The 20,751-nt window shown below is 37.9% G+C and overlaps 1 protein-coding gene across 3 annotated transcripts; it reads right to left on the bottom strand.

Annotated features, from left to right (window-relative positions):
- Positions 1 to 447: 447 nt before the first annotated feature.
- CSNK1D (casein kinase 1 delta) lies at positions 448 to 20,745 on the bottom strand. 3 transcript variants are annotated; one of them, XM_005429793.3, is made up of 10 exons: positions 20,686 to 20,745; positions 17,705 to 17,815; positions 15,906 to 16,054; positions 15,192 to 15,420; positions 14,629 to 14,799; positions 13,011 to 13,159; positions 12,271 to 12,442; positions 11,824 to 11,963; positions 5,487 to 5,553; positions 448 to 3,655 (listed from the first exon to the last, which is right to left on the bottom strand). In XM_005429793.3, exons 2-9 carry the CDS (start codon positions 17,718 to 17,720, stop codon positions 5,521 to 5,523), a joined length of 1,059 nt encoding a protein of 352 aa, XP_005429850.1. In that variant the 5' UTR covers positions 17,721 to 17,815; positions 20,686 to 20,745; the 3' UTR covers positions 448 to 3,655; positions 5,487 to 5,520. The 3 variants fall into 3 exon arrangements, with proteins under 3 accessions (XP_005429850.1, XP_005429849.1, XP_030920131.1); XM_005429792.3 differs by lacking the exon at positions 5,487 to 5,553; XM_031064271.1 differs by lacking the exons at positions 448 to 3,655; positions 5,487 to 5,553 and adding an exon at positions 5,565 to 6,895.
- Positions 20,746 to 20,751: the final 6 nt, after the last annotated feature.

The raw sequence follows: 20,751 nt of genomic DNA, 5'->3' as shown, positions 1-20,751 counted from the left end.
ACTGTGCAAATATCTGCTGAAAAAGTCCGTATGATTTGGCTGTGAAACACATTCTTACTGAAGACCAGGCCTCTGAGCACTCTCCTGGCACAAAAGTATTGAACAATGCACATAGTCTATACCAATTCAGGTTCAGACAGTCACTTAAATCTATACATATGCATGTAAAATCAATAACTATCACTTAAATGAATCAGAATGTACTGTTTTTAATAACAAAATACTGCATTCTTTCACAGTAAAACCTTTTTATTATTAACCTAACTCATCCAGTGAATTTTAGAAGCTACTGTAGGATTAAGTTCATGATGGATTACACTTGCTCACAATCTCAAAGCTTAAATTTTGATTTCTGATCAGAGGACCCAGCACTATTAAAAAAACAGTAGTATTGTTTGTTTAAATTTGGTATTTTGTACTCAAAGTGCAGCTCTTGTAAAGCAAAAGTCAAAGAACAAAATAAACACCATTTTATTTAATTATTTTAAAAGAGAAACTAAATATTCTTGAAATCAACATGTGTGCTGCTCTAGCCAATGCTATATTCAAGGGTCTCGGATATGAGGAAACAAAGACAAGTAGTTGTGCTTATGACATTTTTTCCTACTGGAAACGACAACTTCATCAACATGTCTTCCTCCAAGGAGTACTTTGAATATTTTCATGAAGTTAACATGGAATATATGGACTCACATGTTTTCTCTTAATATCTCTTTTAAAGCAGAGGATTTCTTGTTTTTTTTTAAAGTACTTGTACCACAAAAAAACTCAAGGACTCTGTAACCACTCAAGATTATGTAAAACAGCAGCACAGGTGGTATTTTCCATATAAAAGCATATACATAATTTTAAATGAAAACCATGAGAAGAAATTAAAATATCGTTCCAACTTTTAAAGGTCTGATAATAAGAAAACATGGGGGGTTCCTGAAGGTGCGTCTACCCTCAGGTTATAATAGACTTTTGAAAATCACATAGCAAAATCTGGAATTTTATTATACAGGGCACCACAGTGAGTACAGCTCACTATTTTTCTTGCCTTTATCTTAGCTCCCATAATTGATCTAATCTCAGTTCCCCTACTACACTTTCTTATCAATACCCTGCATTACTTGATACACAAAAGCATTTGTACAAAATTAAAAACTTCTGGAAAAAAAAGAAGTATCCAAACAAAAACATTTACCTTTAAACTGGCAAAAAGGCATGCTTTCTGTGAGCAAAGTAATTAATGCTTTCTCTTTCTTCCTGTATACCCCAGGATCATAACTACCAAACTCTTTCACTGAAAGTTTTGCTACCAAGACAGTATCTTCAAATGTTTGCAACTGACAATATTCTTTGTAGGTACAGAAATCCCTTGAAAAAAAGAAAAAAAAAAAAAAAAAGAAGAGAGAAATGAGAAAAGAGAAGAAAAAAAAAAGAAGAAAAGAGAAAAAAGAAAAGAGTTGCACCAGGTAAATGGTAAGGATTCATTGCAAGTCAGTAAGTTACACCAAGAAGAACAGAAGTTATTATTAATGTATTTACACAACTGTTAAAGTACACAAATACAGTGGTAGTACAAATGAAGTGCTTTGTGATACTGGTTTATACACAGGTTTATACAGACAGTCTAACTATTTTCTGCATGATGGAATTTAACTATTATGAGGACAAAACCTGCCCACAAGTGAGTACAATTCTAGAAATCTGCAGTCAACTTTTAAGTATAGTACAGCAATCTAATGGTTCCAGATACATAGGAAATAAAAAGGCTGCTTTTTTCAGTCCCTCAAACATTACACTATTAACCACAGATATTTACAAGGAAAGCACAGTGAAGTGTAAAACTGCTCAAATGGTAGTGCACATGCCTAAAATACCAAAGTTTATAGTAACTGAGGAAATAATTCTCTTATGCAAACTTACCAATCAATCAAATTCTTGAGCTTTTCTACTATACTCTCCCCAAACACACATTTCCCCAGCCTGACCCAGAGTACACACAGGCAGATAGCTAATGTTATGAAAGCATCCAAAGAAGAATGATAATACTTGGTATGGGGACTTTTGAGAGGGGCAAAAAAGAATTTGTAAACACCCAAAAAATAAAAACTACTCTTCATAAAAATCTGAAGACCAATATACCTTTAAAAATTGTCTCCATTTCTCAAAATACCTAACTGTTCAAACAAAGTCTCTGTACATACTTTCCAGCACATAACTTCCCATAATTTCAGTCATAAAGAGTTCTGGTACTGTTTCAAGTACCATAAGGACAGAACACGTACTTTTATGAGACCATTTACAGTAAGAGAAAGTATGAAGAATTTCCCATATTTCATAACCAACAGGAGCCAACAATACCTGCAACAACCTGAGCATGTTGAGTCATTCATGCCTAGATAATTACTCTGGGCATTCTCAGGTTAAATATACTTAAGAATGAAATATCATGTGCATCTGAATTGTAAAAATTCCCAAGATTTTATGGCAAGGATAGGTTACTATGTTTGTGGGGGGGTTATTTAGGTTTTTTTTTTTTGGTATAAGAATTCATTTTTTGAGTCTTGGCATGTAACAGAAGGCCTAAATCAATGTATTTATTTATAAACATGTGGATACTGAATGAAACATGCAAATTCACTGGAGATTCAGCAGCAATGTCTATTTCGCACTTGTAATAGTCTCCAAGCTAACCTGCCTCAGCGAAGAGGAAACAAAAGTTTCTGAGTAAAAACAATGTTTGAAAGTATCCATTCACCCAAACTAAGCAGAGAGACAGAACACGCTTTCTAATTCTAAATCCCTCAAATGTCAGTCTTTTACTTTGTTCTTAATGTTCTTTACAAAAAAAGAAATTCATCATTACAATCTCTACTATACTTAAGACTCTCCTGCAGGGTATTTAGTTATCCTCTTCTATGAAACACAATGAGTAGTAAAAAATTCATTTGTGCTACACAGAAAGTTAAATGTCCAGTGTGAATGAAGACAGCAAACAGCAAAATAAACTTCTAACAGTTCTAAAAACTTCATGAGAAAACCGACTTAGAATGGGACAATACGTGAAAATAAACAATTTAAATAACAGCAGATGGTTTTGATTCATTTACATGTTCCCTGGCAGACTAATCTTTTAAACAAGAAATTTCAAGTCATTATCTTTAGTTCAGGTTTGTTTATACTCTACATTTTTAAATCAGACAAAAGCAAGAGTTCTTTACAGAGAAGTAAGCCAATAATTTTAGCAAAATGATACAAAAAACTTTCTTAAACCAAGTAAAAGATTTATAGTTACAGTAGAATAATAAAAAGGGAGTAAAGTCTGCCGCCTGTGGAGGGAAAACTGAAATGGCCATCCAGTAACAGGCGGTGAACTCTGTAAACCATCTTTCTTTTCCAGCCCTGTTACCACAGGGTTCTCTTAAGGTCATTGGGTTTCTGGCAAAAGCGTCCTGTAATGGTAGCTGCTGGAGTCTCTGCATGTTCCTTCAAGAGCTTTTTAGGTCACATGGAGAACTCCAATTTCCGCTCTAGTTTAGGGTATATTTGCTAGTAAAGCCATTGGCAACATGGGAGATCAGCCATGCATTATCTGCCCTCCATGGCAAAATAATTTTCATCGGTGCACAGCAGACTGGAGAACACTGGTAGTAACCCGAGCAGGAATCTACCAAAGCCAAAAAACAAGACAACATCAGCACATATCCTTCCAGTTAACATACAAGTGTCTCACAATGTACTTCTAAATTATTAATTGCCAAAATTTAAGTGTGCGAATTTAAAATTCAAGAAGCAATATAATGTTTCACATCCATGTGTAACTACACAAAGTTCCCTATAATTTTCCTCTTTTATTAGAAGTTAACATGGAAAATTCACCTTTCCAGTCAGAGGGGATGTTTTGAAGAAAATTAGACAGAGCATAAACATGTGCAGAAGAAAGAACCAACCAGATCAAAACACTATGAATGCACAGTAATAGACTCAATGGATAATTAATTTTAAAAAATATTAAGAAGGTAAAAAATTATTTCATTATTTTCAATAGCTTTTCTCTGTCCATGGGACACTGTGTTAAAAGATACTTCTTGTATTTCCATAGCTTGACCTACCGAAGTAAGTGTAGCATTATTTCATACCACTTTCACCGTGAAAGTGAAAAACAACCATACATCTCTGCAATTTAAGAAGCGAGAAACATCTAAGTAGCTGGATCAGTATTCAGTATTTGTTTCAGTTGTGAACAACTACAAATACTAAGGCATACAGTATAGGTGAACCAATGCAGCCACATACCAGACCAGACCAGAATGTGCATGCTTCCTGCATACAGACTTTTCAATGCAAAGCTTTCAGTTTACTTTTTTTGCATTTTTTAATATTTTTTTTTTTACTAAGATCTGATAACTGGTCTTTAAAGTGTTAAGCTGTCATTTACAGTTGGATCCTTTTAATGCTATACACTGTTCACGAAGCAGGTTGTACAGTCAGCCAAGCACACAAAGCAGAAGGAGAAAACAGAAGAGAAATAGCAGGATTCTTCACCAACTAGAGATATAGGATTAATGCAAGCTTAGGCTTTATAGAGAAAGTGAGACGGCAGACAAGAGTTATACAACAGAATTTATTAAGGAACAGAAAATCTCACAGCTTTTTTTTAATATGTAGCAAATCAAAGAAGCTCTTGAAATACTTAAGAAAAGTATCCCTCAGCCACTAAGGTTCAGATTCCAACTGAAAGCTGTTATTTCTCATATGAAACCTGTTATTGCCAAAAGCAGAACAGACTAAAAAGCCAAAAGCTGCACACAGAAAGGCAGAAACTTCTACTGCACTGAACAGTGGAAAGGACTTTTTAATATCTAAATTCAAGTCTGCCTACCTCTGAGATGCTCATGGTCAACTATTCCTGTTACTATGTGAACATTTCTTTTAAATAGAGATCTCAACAGATCTGAGTATTTTTAAAATGAGAGTTCATAAGGCATGGAGAAGAATATAAAACAGTGAAAAATGGACATGGCTGTAGTAGAACATTCCATTAATGAAAAGACAAGACAGAGCCTCATTTGAGCAATACTGTCAATTGAATCTTCATACAGGTATTTTGCTTTTATGATTCTGAAGCAGATCTGGTTTTTAATGGATGACATACTGCTGCATCAATATCCTTGGAAAGATATGTACTTCTCATACAGCTAAAATTTTGACTTGGCTATTTTACTTTATTGTTGATACTTGAACAATTTTAGGGACCTTTTAAGTCACTATTATTGTCAACTCTGCTTAAGAGTCCAAGTGGAACAGCAGCAATAACTCAGCTTTTGGAAAGACGTTTGCTTTTAAGTTAGAGAAAAATCAGTGCTTCACCAAGCATCTGACCAGAAGGCACAGATACAATATGAGATCACATGAGTAGAAGAAGCAAAGTCGGATGTTTCCAAAGAGTTTTTTCCCCATCCCATATAAAGTTTTGGTGTCTAATGAGAAGCACTCACCCAGTGCTGCCTTCCAACGAAAGGAGACGTGCAGCTACTTGCCATGGTGTTCGAAAGGAATGCTATTCTGAGGTAGGGGAAAAGACAGCAATTTTTAACAGTTCCACTGCCCCAATATATAAAGATGTCTTAATAAAAATCCAACCTGAACTTGCAATAGCAACTCTATCTTTTGAGAAGCTCTGATTTCAGACTTCTGTAAGACATTTCCACCATATTAAGAGGCACGTAAAAGAAACAAATCATTAATCCTCATAGGAAGCTGACAGGGTCAGAAGAACAACACAGAGTATGATGCCTATTAAGATGGATAGGAGAAAGATTCGTGGATGCAGAAATGGAAAATGAAGAAGCACTGGAAGTATGGCACAACACTTAAGTTATTCAATGCCAGTGTTGGCTATAGTCTTCTAAAAACTTCTTCCATCAGAGACATAATCAAATATTGCTTTGTGCAGCACTTCAATCTTTCCTTTCAGCTACAGAGAATACCTCTATTACCAATTGGAATTTGCCACAGCTTTGACTGTTGGGTGCTGAACACGTTACATTCAAGAAAAAAATATTAAACAACTTACTGTGTAACCACGAGCAGTCAGACTGAACCTTTCGTTGAAGGAAATGAAGACTACTCACCCATAACTAGACTCTTGAGATGATCATGCTTTCAGGATGCAGTCTGTGCATGTGGACCAGCAGAACTGATTCAAAGTAGTTTTTACTAGAATACTCATTACCTCATTTACTACCTCCTTTATTACACCTCTTAATGTTTAAAAACGTTGTGTAAAGGAGACTTAGGGAACAATTAACTTAAGAGAGTTTAGGAGCAGAAGAATCTTTTAACACTTGGTATGATTTTCTGTCTAACACACTGCACACAGAGCTGTAACTTAGGTTTGCTTTAAACTTGAACACACCACTTAGAAATTAATCCAGTATCAATGCAAAGGCAGAGAGGAGAGATGATCTACTTATTTTAAAAGTTGTTTCAGTAGGTAACTACTTTCACTTAGACCTTTATTTTGCCTTTCTTTATTTGTGAGTGGTTTTAATTTTATGCAATAGGTTCTTCACATATTTTCTCCTTAAACATTAATTCATGTTAAAATCATTTTGTCTCAAACACCACACCAACTCACTCAAGACATTTTCTTAGCTTTTAGTACAAACTGAAAGAAGTAGATTTGAAACTCTTACACTGTACAGTCTGTTCTCCCAATCCATCTCACTATGACACAAAATAACATCTCCACTTCTGTTCATTACTGTATCATACACAGGAGAAAATTGTGCCTTTTCATTATGGAAACCACACCAACTTCTCCAACATTACATCTGCCTCCTCAGTCATTACTTACCACAGATACAGCTCCCCCGTAGAGGAAAACAGCCTCCACTTCTTCACCCTAACCAGAATTTGGAGTACTTCAGGAATACATATTTGAATAGACTGTGCTCGACCACTCAGCTCCCACTGATGTTTATCACGGTGAACTCACAACTTGCAGGTTTTTTGCTGTTGCATTCACTTCATACAGTCCAGAAAAGTACTGAATAACATGTGCCATAGAATTTACATAACTTCATTAGAAACACTTAAGTTTCATGAACCACTTCGTAAGACACAGCAGTTGTTACTCCAATAAATGCTTGTTACTTAAGTGTTAGAAACTGCATGTCTTTTTTAAGGAGAATGACTTAGGTGCTACGCAGACACTATCTTGGTTGCCGAGAATGACATCTATTTTGCTATGCTTACCAATTACCATTTTTCCACGACCATTAAATTTCTCTGAGAATGCCTAGTTTTCATAAGAGAACTCCAGTTCCTATTATGTGCATTCACAGCCTTAGTTTTTTAGTTTCAGTCTGATTGGATCAGAATTCAGTTTGGAAAAAAGAAAGATAAACATGTGGAGTAGTCATCTTTAAGAACTCTACTTAGAGGCCAGTAGCTTTCCTTGTCTGAGTAACATCTGTACATTTCATTGTCCAGAATTTAACAAGCAGTGGCCTTTCCTTTAGATAAATAGAGGTGGAGATTACAGATGCACTGTTGCCTTACCAAACCAAGGCATAAAGTAAATGAAATAACAAAACTAATGCCTCAAATACTGTAGGTTTTCCTAAGAACATGGTATACAGATAATGGAAAACCACAGTTGTAACTGTTGACCTGGCTAACATCTAAGGATAAATTCTGATTACAGAAGAGCTACTTTAGTATTATGAAAACTGTAAAGAGCATAAGCTATCAACACCTACAACTTGCACCATCCTGCCTGCTAGAGAGTGACAACTGGGAAAATGAAAAGTGAATTTTCTCTAGCAAGCTCAAGCAGTAGTGTTATAAGCTACAATCTAAGTAAAGTGTTTCAGCCACACCAACCAAGCTGCAGAGGATGAAGGCAGGGATTGGGAAAATGAAAACCATCCACTGTGGAAGATGACTGGGTTTGGGACTGTTTAAAGAACCTGAAAGTGCACGAGTCTGTGGGACCTGATGACACACGTCCATCCATGGGTTCTGAGGGATCAGGCTGAGTAAATGGCTACACCACTATCCTCAGCAAATTTGCTGACAACAACAAGCTGTGTGGTGCAGTCAACCTGCTGTAGGAAAAAGGATGCCATCCAAAGAGACCTTAAGCTTGAGAAGTGGGTCTCTGGGAGCTGCATGCAGTTAAACAAGGTGCAAGGTCCAGCATGTGGGTCAGGTCAGCCTCAAGCATTAAGTACAGGCTGGGTGAAGAATGGATTGAAATTAGCTCTGGGGAGAAAGACTTGGGTGTGTTCATGGATTAGAAGCTCAACATGACTCAGCGATGTGCACCTGCAGCCCAGAAAGCCAACCGTGTCCTGGGCTGCATCAAAAGAAGAGTGACCAGCAACTTGAGAGAGGGGATTTTTGCCCTCTATTCTGCTCTTGTGAGACCCCACGTGGAGTACTGTGTCCAGTTCTGGGGCCCCCAACACAAGAACAATGCTGACAATGTTAGAATGAGTGCAGAGCAGAGCTGCTAAGTTGACAACAGTGCTGGAGCACCTCTCCTACGAAGACAGGCTGAGAGAGTTGGGGCTGCTTAGTCTGGAGAAGAGAAGATTTTGGGGAGACCTAAGAGTAGCCTTGCAGTACCCAAAGGGGGCTTACATGAAGGCTGAAGAGGGGCTGTTCTCATGGCATGTAAAAGTGCACATAGTGACAGGACAAGGGTGAATGGCCTTAACCTGAAGGAGGGTAGATTTATTTATTAGGAAGAAATTCTTTACTATAAGGGTGGTGAGGCATTAGACCAGGTTGCCTAGATAGGTTGTGGACTCCCCATCTCAGGAAATGTTCAAGGCCAGGCTGAATGGGGTTCTAAGTAACCTGGCCTACTGGAAGGTTCTCTGCCCATGGCAGGGGGGTTGGAATGAGGTGATCTTTAAGGCCCCTTCCAATCCAACTCATTTCCCCTGCAAACCTCTCTTTCCATCCAACAGGCAACAGGCCCATGGGAATCTGCTCAAATTATACTACAGTTACACACTGTTATTTGGTCACCATGAGTAGACGGTCACCACCAGCACTGGTTCACTGTCTTAAGAACTAAATGAATACAGCAGTCAATGAATTATTAGTTCTAACAAACTCAAGAGAAGATCCTCACAAGGCTGCTTTTGAGACTGTGAGGCATAGTAAAAAACCCCAGAGTAGAAAAGAGGTGAAATGTACTGTGTTTCTGTGTAAAGCCAAGGCCAAAAGGAAAGTTGCTTCAGTGACAGACAAGAGACAAAAGAAGAGACAGCGAAAGAGAGATAAAAGAGAGACAGAAATGCTGTGGAACAGGGCAGCTTGACCCAAGAAATTCCTTCTGATAAAGAAAATTAGCAGCAAAAGTCACTGCGAAACTCGTAAAAATGAGTATGTATGAACCTATTGTGAAATTGTATGCATATGCATTTGAAAGGGGGATAAAAGGAAGAGCTGGGGTTCGCAAAGGTGCGCATGCCCTTTTAAAGAGAGCAGTCTCTGTGTCTCTTGCATGTGTCCAGCGCTGTCAATAAACATACCGGCTTTACGACTTTTACAAAGTTGTAGAGTTTTTTTCTCTCTCTCCGCGCAACAACTGTAAACAAGTCAACCAAGCGATCCTGTATTTGGAGCAGAGTGTTCAAAAGAGCAGGTATGGAATGTGCCATTAAGCCAGACGGTACTATTGGCCCATATCACAAATTACACACCTGGATGTTTAAAGACCACTCAGAAAACAGGCCAAAGACCACTCAGAAAACTGCCCTCACAGTGTTCACATTCCACAGGCCAGGCAGAACCAAAATGGATCTACAAGCCCAATTGTATTACTCTTATCTTGAAAAGTTTACAATAGTGTCACCTGCACAATGAGTGACACATCACAAACATTGCAAAAACATTAAAGATGTACTTGCACCTAAAACAATCAAGGGGCATTGCTGCATTTCTGTCTGTTACTGCTAGAACTCATTTATCTGACTGTTAACAGAGACAAAGCATCTGAGATTTGCTCAGAATGCCAAAGACCTGGCACATACATTTTGCCACAAAACCATCTTTATACTAAAGTAAATGTCCAGGGAGAAGTCTGCATCACAGCCTCACATAATATCCAAGGTCAAAAAGGACCCATGGAAATCATGTAGCCCAATCCCACTGCCCAAAGCACAGTCAACTAGAGCAAGCCACTCAGGACAATGTCCAGTTGGGCTCCAAGTAATTTGGAAAATGGAGACTCCACAACCTCTATGGGCAACCTGTTACAGTCCTTGCCCACCTTCATAGTAAAAAAAAGTTTCTCTGTATGTCTAAATGGAATTTCCTGTATTTCAATTTGTGTCCACTCTCCATTGTCCATTCACTGGATATTGCTGCAAACAGTCTGGTTGCAGCTTCTTTACATTCTTCTAACAGGTATTTATGAAATTTACAAGATCGATAACTATGCACAATTCTCCCCTTTGTTTTCAAACTATTTAAAAATACTTAAATGTGAGAATTTCTGGTGGCAAGAATAGCAGTTCAGTGAACAGTATAAGATGGTGAAACTTGTGCCAAAGCCAGTACGGAAAACCTCACCTACACCCTATTCTTGCCCAGTCATTTCTGTTCCTGAACTGTTCATCCCTTGTGCAAGCACAAGTATCTGTGCAGCTATATGGTGAAACAACTCATTCAGCTTAAACTCCCCGCTACCCCAAATCCCACTTCACTTTTATCACAATGGAATTGTTTCTCCAACCCACTTTATTCTCGGTCTTCGTAAGATTGGGATGTCCTGTCTGAATATCCATATCCACCTGGCCCCCTGGTCTAAAAAACTGTTCTTTCAAGCAGTAAGATTTCACACGTAAGAATGTGTAGCATCCAAAAGTAATTAACTCTGCCAATTAAATGTTGATGCTAAAAGGAACCAAGTTAATTTTCTGTCAATGTGCTCTGTCAACAAGGAACAAGTCCCTATCAAAAATTATGCACTTGGAGCTCCTGAACAGTAGTGAGGCATGATGGAAAAACCCCTAGGTCACTGCAATAGTCCCCCTAACATACTGCTTTCCCAGAAATGTTGGAGAATGTCTACAGATTGGCTGATTTCCATTTTGTAAGTAAGACTGAAAGTAAATTGTACAAATTGTACACTGTTTGGGACAAGACTGTCGATATACTGAGGAAGGAATGTTTTAGCTACAGCACAGAGTTAGAAACACATTTAACACTGTTAGCCCTAAAAAGAAACATTCTTAGAATTTCTTTGCTAAGTCACTGTGAGCAGCAAGGATGATTTCAGCTGACTATGAATCATTATTATTTATCCTCCTGCTATTCTCTTCAAATGAGCCTTCTGCAACATATCCAGCATCCATGTATGTGGCCTCTTATGGGCTCTGAATTAAGAGCACTGCACTACAACTTTCTTCACTATTGCACCTTCTATTCTTCACCAAATGCTTCTTGCCTTTTCTGCACCAATATTGTCTGCTCTGATGATGTGGAAACAAGATTCACTACTGTCTCTTACTCTGCTTCCTCACTGATAACAGGTATAAGAAACTCAATGACTCAAGGAGCTAAATCCCATTACAGTAGGTTAAAATGCTGCACCTCTAGAATTTTGCATCCTCTCATTGCTGTCAAGGTAAAAATAAAAATTTCTTCACACCCACATCATTCAGGCTAAATGTCAAGCATTTACATGAATGAACATCACCTGCAAAAACAGTATGAAATTACATCAATTACCTGGTAAGTTCTTTTGGCAAATTAACATTTTCAAATCACCCTCATTTTTTCCAATACACAGATTTATTTTTTTTTTACCTGCGAAGTTGACATGCGAGAGGTATCTTGTCGGCCTGTTAAATCAGATGAGGAGATATTGACTGGGGCACCACGATGCAATCTCATACTCACTTTCCTTTCTCGTTCCATACCGGATACTGGCCGAGGAGAGGTGTTGGCTGTGAGAAAAACAATATTAGATTCTCATAATGAGAAATGCCATGTTAACACAGTCACTGGAAAAATTACACTCTTGCTGTTTGCACATAAAAATTCCACATAACCAAAAGAGGAATCAAGGCTGTTGTTTGACATTTCATAGAAATACAAGTATCAATTGCCAGGCAATGAGCGTATGCAAATACCTTCAATCTACTAAAAATCAAGGGAGAAAAAACCAAACCAAAAGGCCAAACTCTGCCCAGACACAAACTGCCAATTGGAGTAGTCTACAAGAAGCACTTACCCAGCTACTTGCTTACTCACCAGCATGTGAAGTTGGGGTAAGGGGAGTAGGAGGAGCTACATCTTGTGTTCCTCTTAGCCTGCCAGAAGCAGTGGAGGGTAATCCACGTACAGCTGGATTTCGTGTATGTCTTAATCTTTCCTCTCGTTCCCGCCTTTCACGTTCAGCATCTTCAGCTGCTCTGCTTGCACCCTACAGGTCAAGACTAGTGAACAACTTGGGGGATTACTGAGCTTACAATTATATGTTTATAAAAGTACTGAAAAAGAAGAACTGGACAATGTGTGAACTGAAGTTTGAGAAGGCACCAGCTGCTTTGGTAAAATTTCTTGAGAATTGCCGTAAGTTTTGTTCATACAGCTGCTTGGATAGTCTTCAAAATGTTAATGTACACACGTACCGTTATGGCAGCTGGACACCTCCTCAAATGTTGCAAATGACCTATGTTAAAGATCAAGGTGGGAGAAAGTAATTCCACAACCTAGCCTGGTGACTGCCCTAAAGGATTTAAAAAGCCTTCCACACTAAAAGCCTTGTAACTGTAATTTAGTTGTCATCCAAGCTTTATAGCATGGATCCCATATCTCCTGTTTCTCCTCATTTCCTGATCTTTCTGCCTATACAGTAGAGTTGCTAAGAGGAAATATGGAAGACAATCTTACAGTATCAGTTAAGGTACTCAATACTAACAATGCAGTAACAGAACCCAACCAGAACAATTAAAAGTTCAAAGTTTTAGAAAGCTATGTGAGCTACTTACAAATTTCAGCATGTTCCAGTCAAATACATAGTCATACGAGAATCCTTGCCGATGAAAAAGGTTTCTGAATAATTGCCTTAGATAGGAATAGTCCGGCTTGTCATCAAAACGCAAAGAACGGCAGAAATTCAAGTATGTGGCAAATTCAGCTGTAATTAAAGGAAACCTGTTTTTTATCTACAGCTTCACATTGGCTTTTTGTAATTCTGAGTCAAAAATACCCAAACCACCCCAAACCTGAAAAGCAGGGAATCTTCTTAACATAAGAAAAAGAATAATGATCTAATACTAGAAATCCACTAAAGGAAACACTATCATGCCAATCCTGAGAAAGAAATTATTTTTCTAGCACAGAGCAGGCAAAGATCCCATTTTTTCGACAGCACAGAGGACCCAATAACACAGTTCTTTAACCAACAGCTAGTGGGGGAGAAAAGGTTTAAAACTTTGCTTGGAACATACTGAACACAATTTATTGTGGGACACGGAACAGCATTTCTTTGTTAAGACCCATAGAGATTCATGTCTGCTGTGTCACAAAACGCACAAAAACTTTATCTCCCAGGTAAGTCATGCCACATTTTTCATTTCCAATAGCCTGTACACTTGTTTTTAAATGGCAAGGAAAATATTACAAAGGAAAAAAAAAGAATACTGTAGTGAATTCAGTGCACCAGAGAAAATCAGCAGTATCAAAATACTAGCTTTTGACTTTACGTCTCCCCAAATGAAATAACATAATAATTTATATTAAGAAAGAAGTTCTAACTAATGGCACAAGAGAATCTGATTAGTCTTCCCTGCCTGTAAACCCCAGAAAAAACATGTAATTCATGAATGTAAAGGAACATGTATGAAGCAACATTTGAAACACATAAAAAATGATGCATTTTCACACAACCCAAACAAAAACTATAATTCTTGTCATTGTAACAAGAGGGTGAAGAGACAGAACTCTTTGTGAAATGAAAATAGTCTCTGATGACAGCTAATGTTACTACATTTTAAAACAAATTTAAGTATCATTTTACAATACTCAAAAATGGCTTATTATTGTTTAGGTGTAAATAACAAACTGAGAAACAGAACTGCTTTGAGGAATGATGCTAGGATACAGCAGTGTTTCTTATGCTTCTCACAAATTCTAATCCATCAGCAGGCGAAACCAGATGAACCTGGGACAGTAATTCCCAAGCGAAACAACTGCAGTAGATAAGAGACGCACCTGACTACACAATCCAATTCATCCAAAAAACAGTACCCACACAGAGAGAGAAAAAGGCAGCTTGTTAAAATGCTATTTGTCTGTTGCCAATTATCCAGCCAACAAATGCACAAAGAATACAGCAGAAATCAGGGTACCATGCTACCCTTCCTCTGAGGGCACTTGAACAGTTGAGACAAGGGATCCCTAGAAATGCTCTATGAACACAGAAGATCTGTCTTCAGCATAGTATTTTTACCACACATGTGGTAAAATCATGGGGAGATAAGGAAGGGGAAGAGGAGAAGGAGAGAGACAGATGGTGAAAAAGAGTAGTAGAATTTAACATAAGGAAAGGAGATGTACCGCTAAAACACGAACACATAGTCCTAGTGTCACAGAAGAGTAACTTACAAGGATATCCTTTACACAAAACCTCAATGGGTGTAGACATTTTCTTTTCACTGATACGTTCGTATTTCTGCCTCTTTGTTGCTGCTTTCAGTCCCTGCCAGGGGAGGGAGCCCAGGTTAAAATACATCAGTACATAGCCCAAGGACTCCAAGTCATCTCTGCGAGATTGCTCTACAACAGCATAAAAAAGTGAACTCATTAGGTTTCATTTTCTACTGGCAAAACAAAAGTCTGTGCAACAAGATTGTTATAAAAACCCTTACAAAAACAAGAGACAGCTGAGTGTTACGATGCCCATGACAAACTCGTTCAGTATAAGAAAAGCCTTTTATTCTTGCAGTTATTAGAAAAAGTGCTAATTCTCGAGCATTACACACTCAGACTGAACGGACTAATATAGACTGAATCCCACTTAATAAAGATATGCAAGGCCATGCATGCTGTACTCTTAGTGTCAAAAATAGGGACTGTCTCCTATGTCTCCACAAAGCAACATCCACTTGCACTAAAATTACACGCATGGACACTCTTGAAGTTTCTATTTATTGCTTTCCCCAGCTCACCAATTCCAAGATGAGTGTTGATGGATGCGTAACGGGCAGTCCCCGTTAAGTTTTTATTTTCACGATATGGAATATGTTGATGAGTTCGAGCATCTCGATACTTCTTCGCTAGTCCAAAGTCTATTATGTAGACAAGATTGCCTTTCTTCCCCAGGCCCATTAAGAAGTTATCTGGCTTCACATCTCGGTGGATGAAGTTCTTAGAGTGAATATATTCAATTCGACTAATCTAAATACAGAACCACAAAAAAAATCATTGTTGAGAGACTAAGCACACATCTTTTTCTGACAAAAACACTAGAAATGGTGTCTAAGTAATGAAAGCGGCAACTCCCCTTTCTATTGTAAAATATAAGGGAATTAAAGAGAACATAATTTAGAAGACAACAGACAAACCTTCTTTCCAGCTCTTTGTCCGAATGTCTTTTACAAAACCAGGACGATCTCTTTCCAAAAACTTGCTTGGGGAAATGTCTTAGTCTTTGAGCAGTGCAACACCCGGTTTGCAAACAGTGCAGTTCCAGTTTTTAAAGAAGAACTGGTAATCACTTTTAATGGAACAGTTTGGATTTACAAAAACAGAGCTACTTTTGATTTTTTTCTCTATTAATACAGCCTATTCAGCTCTAAATTTTAGAAATCAAATGTATATGATCAAAAAAAATTCAATATCCCAACATATTTCACTATCAAGGTAACAAAGTAATTTCTTACCATTTGGTCAGCAAGTAATAGGACTGTCTTGAGACTAAATTTCCTTGAACAAAAATTGAAGAGATCTTCAAGACTCGGTCCCAACAACTCCATCACCATAACATTGTAGTCTCCTTCAGCTCCACACCACTTAATTGTGGGAATACCCACTAGGAAAAAATAAATAATTTATTCAGTATAACAATTTGATTTATATAATTCATGCACACAAATCGTCAAGGCTCTTAATATTAATTCGGAGTGTCATTACCATGCATGTTTCCATTTACAGCGAAGCTTAGTATTTTATGTTCAGACATTCCAAATTAAATGTGGGATAACTTCCAGCAGAATCAATACAAAATTATAGCAACAGAGGTCTAAAAATAGCCTTTTTTCTTTTGCCCAGAAACCTTCTAGTCTTCATACTTATCTTGTAACTTTAAAGTATTGAGCATCTTTGTTGGGTTTGAACCCTAAGCATTTTACCGATAGTAATATTCATGTAGTCTCCAAGATGCAATAAGGCACAAATCGGGAGTCTGAAAATAAAACCCTGACAAACCACTAGATACTATAATCGAGGAAAGCCTTAGAAATTAACTTAGTTTCAAAGCCTACAAAATCACCATGAAATATCTGTCTCCTCCATCAAAATTTGCAATTAATTTCCGCCCTTCCTTCATATTCTTGTCTTTCCTTCAGTTTCATGGTATTTGCTGTTTGGTGAATCTCTACCAAAGTAGCATTGTTTATGAGATGCATTATTCATTCAGTTTTACAGTATGATAATTAGCCCAAATTTGGGGAAGAAGTCAGGAACCTTATTTCACAAAAAAATGTAGAAACGCTCAAATATTTTGAAATAAACCTGCACGTAGGTAGCCTTATTCAGATTTTCAAATGCCTTACTCAGAGTTAATTCTATGCATTTTGGTGTGAAATGCTGTAATTCACTGAATTTAAAGGAAGCATGATATTCTATAAAGGCTATTTCGGTTACACACAGGTGGCAACTGAATGAGGCGGGAATTAAAAAGTAACTAAACGCAAATACACATTATTATCAATTTCTAGAGGTCTTATTACCCTACTGGGCACGTACTTGAGATACAGCATGGAATGTTCTCTTTATGCAAAGCACATCCTCATTTAGGAGGCATTCAAGGGACTATGAAACAAACACAAAACTGGACTACACAGGGTTTATGTCCCAGAACTGCACCGGAATGTTACATTCCCAGAATTCCAAAATATATGAGTAAGTTACTGTAGCAAAGCAACACACAGTAGTTACGAAGTTGCTGCACTCCAATTCTCCACTACTAGTGCCATTTTGTCTTTGAACTTTCCCAGCAAGGAAATATTTTTAACACAGAAAAGATAATACTAACATGTACAACAAAAATTAACTGATTCTTAAAAGTTTAGAATTGTGCTACCACAATAAGCAAGTCAGGTGAAATGGTCCAAGGTAGTGGTTACCATCTTTCCCTGATCCATGAGAATCAGAAATAAATCACTGTTCTGGGATGAAACTTTGTTTCACATTGCACAAGGTCCTCCCATTTTAATATTTTGGGAACCATGAGAAACTTTGGAGGATCTTACTGGTTATCATGAAGTATGATAGCCATGGATTTGGAACTGCTCCTCTACAACCCTTGCAGAACTAAAATGCTGCTCTTCATCTACCCTGCTGCCTTTCCCACCTTCTCCTTATTTCTCAAAAGAGATCCCAAACATTAACTGTCAGGTGGCAGACAGATCAAAGGTGAAAAAGCAGTAAAATCTTTGAAGAAGGAAAATAGTTTGCTTGCCTCCACCCTGCATCATTTTGTAGATTTTACTCTCGATGTGGAGCTGAGGATGTTTGGTTTTCACACATTCCAACTTTATTGCAACCTCCTCTCCGGCAGCAATATCAGTTCCTAAAACCAGAAGAATTAAAACATTGGTCAAAGATGCATTTCCTTTGCCAAGACCGAAACAAAAAGAGCATCAACAAATTACTTCTCAATGGCAAACATCCAGAGATTACGTACTTTCAGCCACAATTACCTAAAAATTCTTCTGAAACTTTACAGATGCTCTCCAACAGACTAGTATTACAAGAGAAAACTACTGTATAATGAGAATCCAAAATTGCTGCTATTCAATTGGAAAAAAAAAACCAAACAAAAAACCCCCCAGAAAAACAGCAAAACTAAACCAAGTGCATCTTCTCAGGGATGTCTTTCCACTTCCAGTTTGTGGCAAAAATGGTCAGAATTAATCTTTACAACGTGGCACATTGACCCACCAACGGAAGAAGTACTAAGAATTCAAATCACCTCCTCTTATGTCTTGGAAATACAGGTTACAATTTCCCTAGGTCTCAACATAGTCTGGCTGTACACTGACACCTCATTTTACTTGGCTGGAAGGCAGCTTATCTAGACTAAAGAATGTGCAGTCTGCAAAAGCTTTCTTTAAATCTCATTAAATTCTTCTTTTAAGAATCAAAAAAGGCTTACCTGTTTACTTTCAAAGTATATAGGGAGAAACTGACATTCTTAAATAGAAACAGCCAAGAAAATACACACTCTCAGAGCCAAGCAACTCACAAACTATAAGAAAAAAAGGAAATAGCAAAAGGAAACGTGTGACACTTCATGGACATTATCTCCAAGTCTCTCTGCTTTAGGTATTTGGCCCTTTTCTGCTTTACCTCATGGTTCAGGATTATGTGAAGTAAATAACCTACAGTTCAATCTCAACTCCACTTTCAAAAGCCTAACTAGAGGTTCCCCCCTACTCTGACATGTCTTCAACACCCTTGTAGCTGCTTTTAAGACAAAACCTGGGGACTGGAAACAGGCAAAAATAATCAAATCTTCATTTTCAAAGCATAAAACTGAGCTGGGAATGTATGCTGAAATAATCTACAAATTCACTGAGGCCTATCAGAAAGCATGTCTACTTAAAAATGAATATTGACTTCTGAAACAACTTTAGAAATTATTTTAAGACACTTATGTCTACTGTACAATCTGAACAACGGAGCAGTAAATGGAATTTTTAAAAAACTGACCACATTTTGTTTTCACAAAAAACACAGTTTCCAAACATCTGTTCTACCAGATAATGGACTGCAAAGCAAATGGGACTCTACAAAAGACTTCAGTTCTTGAGAGACAGTAATTTTCCCTGGAAAAATAAATGCCACCAGGATCTTCCATTAATGTACTTCCAGGCTAGTTCCATGCCTGAGCCATGCTTTCATGTAAATGGCATGACATTTGCAGTAAGCCCTGAGACTAAATCCATGACAATTATTTAGAAATAAAAAAAATGTAAAACCCAGAGGATTTATTGCATAGAATTCAGTATGACATTAATATATACACTAGCATACAGGGAACTATTACTTTCTGTGCAACTTCACTGGTGTAAGCTGCGTTCATAGAGATAAAAGTCACATGTAAACGTTTATTTCACTTGCACTTGTAATACTGTAATACAATCTGATTTATCTGAGCAGTAGTCAAGTTTAAATTTTTCAAACCATTTAAGACTTTTCAGATTTTAACTGCTGTCTTAATTGTCCCCCAAAATCCCAGTGGAAGCTAACAAGGATTTTTGCACAAGCTTTACCACAATCTTCTATGGTCACATCTTCAATCTTCTATACATGCATTGCAGAGAGGACGAATCACATTCTCTGACTCTAGACCATCACATGCCTTCAGTTAAAAATGCATATTTTTCATCAGGCATATGATCTGTCTTGTGGATAACCAGTATTTCATTTGCTGTAAACAAGCAGCTTTAGTTAACGAATTATGTTGGAATGCCAGCTGTGCACTGCAAGATGTACAGAAAAACAACCCCCACCTCTCATACTGCATGCACTGCAAGCGTACCACATAAGCTAGCAAGTGACATTATTTTTATCTTCCACAAATATGCAGTCAGTGAAACTTAACCCTTGCAAGCTCCCCCTTCCCTGATTTGCTCTTCTAGGTTAACACAATTTTCAAAAGCAGAATACTTGTGTCTACCAGGCGGGACACAATGCACTTATTTCTTTGGATTTAACCCACTTCACATGGCTTGAGAGCTTGCGGAATATGTAGAGTATTTTAAAAATATCTGCTTTCAAAATGTTTTGCACCCACTACTTGTGCTTGTCATAAACAGTAGCAGTAAGCTATGTTAGAGGGCTATAATGGACTGGCAAAGACAATTCCAATCCTTTATATTTTACAATTGCACAGCGATCACGATTAGTGATGGTCAGCAACAGGATTGGCCGAACTACGAGGATTATTTGAAGGATTTAAAGTTTTTTTTTTACTGCAACCTAATCACTTGTATTTGTGTAATTTTTTTTAGGCCTCACAGGAGAAGGAAACATGCTTCTGACAACAATTTTTCCTAGTTCACTGCAGCAATATTTAACCGTGGTATGTTTCTTTCCCGAAACGTTTTTTGAATGCGATGGGTTGTGGGGTTTTTAGGGTTTATGTGATTTTGGGTTTTTTTCTTCCTTGTTTTGAGATGAGGCGATTTTTACCCTTACGCCTATTTTACAGACTCGAACGATGCCCAAGGTCACTACACAACAATGAGAAGAGGCAGCCGAGTAAACCAGAATTCCCGAGTTCCGCACGATCCAAAGTAGGACATGTCAACGAAATATTAAATTACTGCTGCTGTGTCCCTAGCCCAGGTACTTGCCCGACCTGGCTAGGCCCTCGATGTCCTCCACACAGCCAGAAAGCGGCCAGCTAAATCTCCAGCGAGCCATCCTCCTTACCCAGGTAGATATCCCCGAAGGAGCCGCTCCCGATCTTCCGCCCCAGCCGGTACCGGTTCCCAACCC

Source organism: Geospiza fortis, unplaced genomic scaffold, assembly GCF_000277835.1.
Source record: "Geospiza fortis unplaced genomic scaffold, GeoFor_1.0 scaffold261, whole genome shotgun sequence".
NCBI lineage: Eukaryota > Metazoa > Chordata > Aves > Passeriformes > Thraupidae > Geospiza > Geospiza fortis.
The sequence above is the reverse complement of the archived record's forward strand: the minus strand, read 5'-3'. Positions and strand labels throughout refer to the sequence as shown.